We start from the raw sequence: 9,300 nt of genomic DNA on the forward strand, positions 1-9,300 counted from the left end.
CACCCACCACCACAAAAGTTAATTGTTTGCCTTGTTGCAGATGGAGAGGCAGACCATACCCTGGGTAAGCTGAGGATACTGTCAGTGCCCAATGAATGTTTTAAGGAATGTCTGGCAAAACATGGTGGTAGCACTCATTACAGACTGTATGTTCAGTCACATTGTAATCATCTGAACATTTCAAAATATTGAAAGACATGACCCACCATGAATACTTTTCAAAAATATATATGTTTAAATTTTTGTGGGATTTGCCATTTTATTTTGAAAAGGTTGAAATCAAACATTTGATGGTTTCCAAGTGTATCCTGCCTTTTAGTAAGATGATTTGTGTTGAAGAGAATAAAAAAAAAGCATATGAGTGAAGTAAACTTCAAAAATGAAAAATCATACCTGGCAACAACAAAGTTTGATATCTGTCAGAACACATCTTTCTTTCAAAATAAAACAAAAGACTTGTGAGCTGTAGACAAATCTGCTTAGTGACATTTAACAAAAAGATCAACATGTCCATGTTACATTCAACAAAAAGATCACACACAAAAACAGAAAAAAATTTTTATCATGTGACATATTTATGGCACTATGTAATTGCCATGCAACATGACATAAAAAGACATCAAAATCAAATACTGTATATTTACCAACAAATCTGGCCAGGCGACGAGTCACATGAACTAGATGTGGAAACAATTCCCTGTCAAAGAAGCGAAGTGGTTGCCTGTCAGCATACTCCTGCCACTGCTGTGAAAATTGAATTAATAAATTGGTGACAAAGCTCAAGCATAAGTATTTGGCTGTCTGATCATCCACCAATAATTTAACTACTACTACTACTAATAATAATGATAATGATGATGGTGATAATGATGATGATGATGGTGATAATAATAATGATACAAATCTATAAACAAGAAATATGACATTCAAATTTCACAGAAACAAACATCTCAGTAACTTTAATTGCAGTAATCTATACGATGCCAGAAACATAACTGAAAATCAGCAAATGTACTAACGTGCTGGGGACCAAACCAATGGTAGAAAGCCAGTTCATGGATACATTGGGAAGCTAACATCACTGCACTGAATATGCAAACAGGAACATAATCAACAGTGTGCACATAAACTGCACTCACAACTTGTTATATTCAACACACACAGCCACACATAGCCACACACAGAGAATTTATGCAAGCACTGCAATACATAACACAAAATGAAGGACATATTTGAATGCACACATATATGTACAATTGCATCACACACATGCACACACACACACATATGCTCATGTTTATATTTCATTGTGTCTTATAAACTTTATGGTTTTATGACAATAAAAAGTATTCTAATCTATTCTATTCTGTTATATTCTATTCCCACACACATGCATACAAATATACACCCACACACAAACAGATCAACCAAAACACACACACACACACACAGATTAACCAAAACACACACACACACACACACACACACACACACACACATTCAGTCTGAAAATATGTGTTTGTTGGTATAGGTTCTCAGATTCTGGATACATATACAACTTAAAAGAAAGTTTTCAAACTCAGAATCAAAAGCTGAGTTTACTTACATCAAAATATGCAAGGAAGTTCAACTTTTGATCCTGAGATATGAAACTGTCTTGAAAAATATATGTATATAATTGAATATAAACATTCCTCACACTCCCATAAAAAACGAAACAAAAAAACTCAAAGAGTTGTATGCAGCATCTTTTTTTCAGTTATATGTATATTGGTCTATAAAATCTGTGCAGAATGTTCTACATGTAATGATTAATATTCTTGTCTTATTTACAGAACATGACATTATTCATAAAGCCCGCATTGCAATATTCCTGGGCCAATGGCTCTGAGTCACAACCACAAAATACCAAAACAGAGCTTACAAAATGAAAAATAAAAAAGAGAGAATCAGAATTTTTCAAACCGCCACAGACCGAAAACTCCAGTGATATGATTCTACTGAGAAGACTCACCCTGCCAGTTATCACCTAACAATGAAAAACACATTACCAAGCTATCCAGTGTGGCTATGCATTTCACTTTGCAAATAACTATATGTTAAAAAAAATATAACACAGAAAATGACAAATATACCAATTTTGAATTTTGTGGTTTCCTTTCTAGCTTGTTTCGTGTTTTTGTTTAGGGGGAGGCCATAAGGATAACAACAGTACATTTACAGCAATGACAGCACAAAAATAATCTATACCCAACCTGTGCAGCTTTTAATGCCTCCTTCAGTACTGCTCCAAATGCTCCGTGGTTTAAAAATGTGCAGTTCTCCTGCACACGGACATGTCAAGAAGAAAGCTGGTGAAGTTATAGCTGATGCTGTATCACATGAATCCTGACATTCAAGCAATGTTTAACAGTATCAAACCTAACTGTGATCCAAGCTCTGTACTGTCTGTAGGAACAGGTGTGGGAATCAAGAGGAAAATGCTCTTCTTGCAGCCGTTCCTTGTCATTAAATTTTCTTATTTTAGGAACATTAAGCGGCCTACAGGAATATTCTGTATTTTCCACCATGCTGATATGAACCTTCATAAACTTTAATGGTACAGGTCTGATCATTTCTATATAAAAAAATTAAAATAAAATAAAATAAAAACAACTCCATATGTGGGACTATTGTGACACAAATAACCACCTGCTGCTACCACTCTCTCTCTCTCCCTCTCTCTCTCCATCTCTCTCTCTCTGCAGGCCCTGTCACAATTACCAAATATTCAAATGGAATTTCTTTATGTGCAATCATAATTCAAGATTCAAGTTGAGAAACTCTGTGTATGAGAAAAATATAAATTAACCAAGCATAAGAAAAAAGAGAAAGAATCGTTACCTCAATGAGAAAGTGGTACTTTTTGAATGAATGTCCAAATGTAAGCTGAGGATTAACTGAAAGCGGTTTTCCCACTGCTGGCTTCTGGAAGTGCTCAAACACTGGCAGAGCAAATGGAAATGGTGGTGGCACATAGTCTTCCTATGTGAAGAAAATAATATCAAAATTATGTACAAACCCTAATTATGATACCAATAATAGATAGTCCTTATACAGTGCAAACTCCCCATGTAATGGGCTCTATGCGCCTTACATGAAACAAGATATATACAATAGTGCATAATGACATACTTCTGCATAAGAAAAAACAACACATAATTCTAATACATGTGCATCTATACACCAAGACAATACTACAAACTGCAGGTATGAACACACACACACACACACACACACACACACACGACAAAATATCCTGCAGACAGACAGACAGACAGACAGACACACACACACATGCTTGCTCACATACACATACACACACCTGCACACACACAAACATCCACCCACAGACACACACATATTATTATAATACTGACAACTGCCAAACTTTGGTCAGAGTTGGGATTTGTAGTGGATGAATTAGATCAGCTTTCATGGTTTCAGTGATTAAGAATTTGTACTGCAATCACTGTAATTGTGTTTATGTATGCGTGCGTTTATATACAAATGCATAACATATATCTGAGATTTAGCTGTTCAATAATTTATGGATTTATTCTATAGATGTTTGACATACATAAAAAATCCAAGCCCTTTTGGCTTTGTCGTCCATACAGAAGTGGAAAAAACATACAAGAAAAAACCCAACAGCCTTCATGTGTATACACACACACACACACATTTGTTGGAGCTGAGTACTTGTTGCTGACATCCCAAAGTCCAAGGTATGAATTGTGTAAAAAAAGACAAGATAACATCCAATGAAACATGTTGATTGTGTGTGTGTTGTTTCCTTTGGTGCAAATGTGAAGTTGCTGGTATGCGCCAGTCAATTGTTTCCAAGCATGTACAGTTCCTTGACTCTTTACAATACCAGCTGGATTTCCATACGATGTGGAAGTGTGTGTGTGTGTTGTGTGGTGTTTTTGTTGTTGTTTTTTAATCTTTATGTGTGTGTGGTTTTGTTTGTTTTTTTTGTTTGTTGGTTGGTTTGGTTTGGTTTTTGTTTGTCTACGTAATATGAAAAAAACTTTTTTTCCTTCATTTTTAGGACATCTGATTTTGGTATTCCATGAGATGTTATAAAGTGTTATAATTTATAAAAAAAAAAAAAAAAATTAAAAGAATTTATAACCCTTGAGTAATGTTTCACTGAATAATGTATGGCAAAGATGATTGGTGGCTGAATTAACTTGAGTGGCAAGTCAATATCTCCTTTTTTTATGTAGAATTTGCAAATCTTGTACATATTGGTTTGAAATTTATTTCTGACAGCATTGAAGGCTTAAATATCTGAGAGATATCATTGTAATCACTACAGGGAATGAGATGCAGTAATGCTGTCAGTCATACTGGTTTATCTTATTTTTTTGTTGACATTATGACTGTTGATCCATTCGCTGGAAAACGTTTTGTGTAAAAATGTCTGTCATACATTTGTTTTGTGCATATAAAACAGCAAAACTTCTTTGACATTAAATATTTAGATGAAAATTGCTTTCTTTGTGTTTGTTCTTATCATGTGATAGCATTCTCTGTGATCTTAAATGTAACTGTTGTTTTTATAAATAAATAAATAAAAAAAGTGTTCCATCTTGATGTGATGATGGACATCAGTGATTACAACCAACCACCCCCATCAGGCTCAGGCCAAAGGCAGGGAAAAATATTTGACACCAAGGTTAGAACACTGCAAAGAAATGTTTTCAACCTATCTGATTGATATCTTGCTACACAGAGGTGTACATGTGTACACTGACATTCATCATACTTGTCTGAAGAGACTTATGTAATTTACTCAAAAAATATATAATGGGCTGTCTTGTCCTTTTACAGAAAGGTGACCTCTTAATGTCCCTTTACAATAAAGCATTCAACTTTGTGAAATTTTATATATGATTTTTCCCAGTCACTGTCCACTTTCTGTGCCCACCGTTTGGCAGTGAGCCATATATATGTATATCAACACTTGTCACCTGCCTATATTATTATACTGTGAGCAAATGTTAAATGCACATCTGTGTGTGTGTGTGTGTGTGTGCGCTCGCACACTCACTCATACTTTGGTTTAATGTCTTAATCTTTGACAAAAAAATAAAAAAGGAATATAAATAGAACTCTATTCATTTGTGTGTGTGTGTGTGTGTGTGTGTGTGTGTGTGTGTGTGTAAGCACATGTGCATGTATGTGTGTCTCAAACATGTGCACATCCATCTATGTGTAAGCATACAAGCATGCTTACAATCTGATGAGTGCACATTTGCATGGGTACACACTGGCATGTGTAGGTTGGTTATGCATGTGTATACATCTGGATGATCATACTCTATCCATGGAAACCTGTATTTTCATGTACAATATATATTCATACCTCCGAGAGTTCCAGCAGCTCTTGAACATTGGATGCGTGGAATGAGCCGAAATCCCTGCGAGTCTTCTTTGCTACCATCTCACTGTGATATGAAGCCATGTGTGGAGGGTGTTGGGTTTCTTGTTTGTCTCACCCCTTGGGGATCATGGAGGACACAAAGGTGGTCCAAATGTGTGCACAGACCAGCTGTAACATAACCCAATCTGTGTCTGAAACATGAGCACAAACCCAGGGGGAGTGTATGTGAGTCTCTCTCTCTCTCTCTCTCTCTCTCTCACACACACTTAAATAGCACGGTCAAAATCCATGTTATGTGTAAATCACAGTGTGTCTAAACTGCATAACTGTTATTACAAAACATTACCTATTTTGCTTTAAGATTTAAAAATGGACTCTTGCAACATCTGCTTGTTCTCTGCGGGTTGGAACACGGCCAGAGAAGCTTGGCGAAGTCCAAAGGTCTCAGCAATCGGTGAAAACACACTCTCCTCCCTGGCACACAAGGGAAAAAACCATGTGATCAAACAGTGCTTTGTGACAAGGCACAGAACTCTATCAACGCGTTCCTGTGGTCACACCAGAGGCACTAAACTTAGCGAGATGAATCACTCAGCGCTTCGCGTGAAGCCGCCGCGCGAGCAGCTCTCGCCCGGAAATAGTATGCGCCCTCAAGCGGCCAGACAGTTACGGCAGCAGAGGAAATGGCTTGGTGTTCTGCTGTAAACTGCAAAAACTCGCGCAAAAAAGGATGGACATTGTTCCGATTTCCCAAAGATGAAGATTTTGTTTAATGAAGTATCGTGTTGATATGGACATTTATGTCGTTATTACATTCGTTAGTCAGAGCTTTGTTTAGCCGAGTGTGCAAAGTGAAAGTAGTTTTCAGCAAAACCGAAAGTAGAGCTGTGAAAGGTATCCGTGACGTTTTGTGATTGTGACTTTGGGTCTGGGACAGACAACATTAGAGCGGCATCAAAACTGAACCCAAAATGAGGCACTGTTTTAGTGATTAGAACCATAGTGATGCATTGATATAATTATGCAACACTGAATGTGTTGCTATGGTTGTAGTGTAGTAGTTATGGTAGACTGCTCAGCTAGCAGTCATAGTAATAGTAATCACTACTTGCAGTAGACGCCAGTCAAATCTTTCTAGTAATCAGTAATCACTCAGTTTAGCAGGAATGGCAGTAATAGTAGAAGCAGTTGCAGGAGCAGCAGCAACAGCAGCAGTAGTAGCAGCACCAGCTTTGTCATCATCATCATCATCTTCATCATCATCAGTAGTAGTTGTTGTTGTCGTGGTAGTAGTAATAGTACTGAGAAGGATGAAGAGAACAACTGAGGATGAAATGATACCAGTTTCTATAAATTGAAAACTGAATGAAAATAAATATTGAAATGCTATATTGCTTTTTTTGTACAGATGCAAAAAGTGGGTTCAGAACACCAGGCGAGCTGATCTACAGGGAAAAACCAGCGAGTACCTGTACACTAACTGCAAACTTTGCTCTGAACATTTTGAGCAAAATCAGTTTATGAATCCCAGTGCGGAAAAATTGAGTCTTGTGTGGAATGCTGTCCCCACATTATTCAACATTCCAAATCCACCACCTAAAGTCACAACAAAAAGAAAAATGCCCTGTCGACAGGATCACCCTGCAAGTTCCAAAAAAGCCAGAACCAGCCATGAATCACAGGAAAAAGCAGGTAATTTAATTTACTGTATATATTTGTATGTTTTTAAATTGCTGTAGCTTTTATATGTACAAGTATTTTGATATAATTATGTCAGACTTGTTATCTCTGCGATAATATTATTTAGAACTGTGTACATCACATTGTGTGGGGTGTGGATGAGGAGAGTGAAAAGGTAAAACATAAATGAACATATATGTCATTATTTCTGTCGCCTTGTCAGTGTTTCTCTCTCTCTCTCTCTCTCTCTCTCTCTCTTTGCTGTATCTCTTTTAAAACCTATGGAGAATCTGCAAAATTATGTCGATAACCCACGTATTTATTTTGGGGGACATGCCGCAGACAGTCAACATACGCACATGCTTTTTCTGTGTTGCTTCTCCTTTGCGCCTGGCTGCTATCTACTGTCTGGGGGAAGGGAGAGGGTGGTGAGGGACGCGGCGCGCCGCGAGCGAGCGAGGCTTCAGTTTTGCACATAGGGGAAAGAAGGGAGTGTGCCCTCTCCCTCCTTCTACACTCTCTGGTCACACCAAGCTTTCAAATAATGGGTCGCATTTGATGACCGTTTATGGTTTCGCTTGACGTTCGTCATGCTATGGTTTGTTATTCCGTGGTATAGGGTAGATCCAGTCGAAGCGACCAGCTCAAAGTATGAACTGTAAAGATAACGGGGTCAGCCCGATACTCCCGTCGATACTCCCCCGTGTCGATAGTCCCTCTCACAAAGATCCAAAAACAGTCAAATACAGATGTATGTATATATTTGTGACTGATAATGCTTTCTGCTTGATCAAAGTTGTGTTGTGGAATGATGAATGTGTTAATGTGTTCTCTTCATAACAGCCGTCCTCGTTCAGAGTTCAGCAGCGACTTGTGTGTTGGGCCCGCTGTTGTGTGGGCTCGCTGCCTTGTAGTCCGGGCCGTGTTACACGGACTTAAGACTTTTTCATCACCACTCAGTGTATCTGGTGGCAAACGCTCGCTCTCTCTCTGTCTCTCTCTCTCTCTTCGTCTCTCATTTTCTGTTTCTCTGTCTCTCTCCCTCTCTGCCACTCTCTGTCTCTCTCTCTGTGTAAGTCTCTCTCTCTGTCAGTCTCTCTCTGTGTGTCAGTTTCTCTCTCTCTCTCTCTCTCTCTCTCTCTCTCGTACATTCTCTCGTACATTATACATGTATTGTTACCCCTAGGCTGCCTGCATGACGAGATAACTCGTCATGGCAAGCATGTATGCTTCGCTGCCTGCATGACGAGATAACTCGTCATCGAAATATTCTGACTTTTCCCTGGTTTGCATTCACTTCATTGGCAAAAATTGTGGTAGCTTTAGCCTGGGGAATCTCTCTAGATTCTATTCATAGCTAGAAACCCCATCTACGTCATGAAGCAGTCCTTTATTTGAACGTTTTGGTTGGGTCACTGTCCAAGTGTTTGCCTGACTTCTCTCCTCGCTCGCTCAACAAAATGTCGGACTGACGCCGTGCTCAAGACATGCGATCGTGACGAACTAAATCAACCAAGATTTCTTTCTTTAGCTGATGCTCAGAAGGAATTGAAGCGTAAATTCGAAGAAGATAGTGATGAACATTTATAGGACGATCTGATAGAAAATAAAGGGAGTAATCAAGAGAGTGGCCAAGATGCGACTGTCAGTGAGTGATGCCGGCTGTTCAGATGTTAGCAGACGACAGATGACCGAATTAGCAGCAGAGCGATATTCTTGGCACGCAGCCAACGCGGTCTGATGAGAACTGAATCAAGTGACCGTGTGAGAGGGGTGAGGAGGAAGGGGGGTGCAGACTGAGGGGGCGTGGCCTCACATCCATCGTATCACTTGGAGAAGTCACAATGTATTGTGTATCTATCTCTTTAAAAAAAAAATATATATATATATTGTGGTTGTTCTAGTATGATTTTGTGTTTGCAGATATCCATTTGTCCAGAAAATATGATGTTTTTGTGCAAATTACCTGACTAATGTTTGTAATGAACAAGTTGAAAATGTGACAAAAAACAAAACACTGATTTCAAAACAACAGCATGTCACTAAAAATATATAAAATGGGAAAACAGCATGTGTTTTGTATTCTTTATTCATTTACCTTTCAGAAAATATATACTTTTATGGGTCTTTCTCCAATAACAAAGAGCATAGAATTTTTTGAAAATTTAAACCCTGGCAAATAGATTTCA

General features: G+C 38.2%; 1 protein-coding gene across 6 annotated transcripts in view; it reads right to left on the bottom strand.

Moving 5' to 3' along the window:
- Positions 1 to 9,300, bottom strand: part of LOC143283115 (uncharacterized) — a 551,198-nt gene that overhangs the window by 92,109 nt on the left and 449,789 nt on the right. For 2 of the 6 annotated variants that reach the window (XM_076589240.1, XM_076589237.1), the window contains exons 1-5: positions 5,778 to 6,187; positions 5,414 to 5,599; positions 2,884 to 3,024; positions 2,256 to 2,324; positions 645 to 744 (exon numbers count right to left, since the gene is read on the bottom strand). In XM_076589240.1, coding sequence (XP_076445355.1) covers positions 645 to 744; positions 2,256 to 2,324; positions 2,884 to 3,024; positions 5,414 to 5,512 — 409 coding nt within the window. In that variant the 5' untranslated portion in view covers positions 5,513 to 5,599; positions 5,778 to 6,187. Of the gene's footprint in view, positions 1 to 644; positions 745 to 2,255; positions 2,325 to 2,883; positions 3,025 to 5,413; positions 5,600 to 5,777; positions 6,188 to 9,300 lie in introns of those variants that run through there. The other 4 variants (XM_076589239.1, XM_076589238.1, XM_076589242.1 and 1 more) reach the window with 4 other exon arrangements.

This window comes from Babylonia areolata, chromosome 6 (genome assembly GCF_041734735.1).
Source record: "Babylonia areolata isolate BAREFJ2019XMU chromosome 6, ASM4173473v1, whole genome shotgun sequence".
Lineage (NCBI taxonomy): Eukaryota > Metazoa > Mollusca > Gastropoda > Neogastropoda > Buccinidae > Babylonia > Babylonia areolata.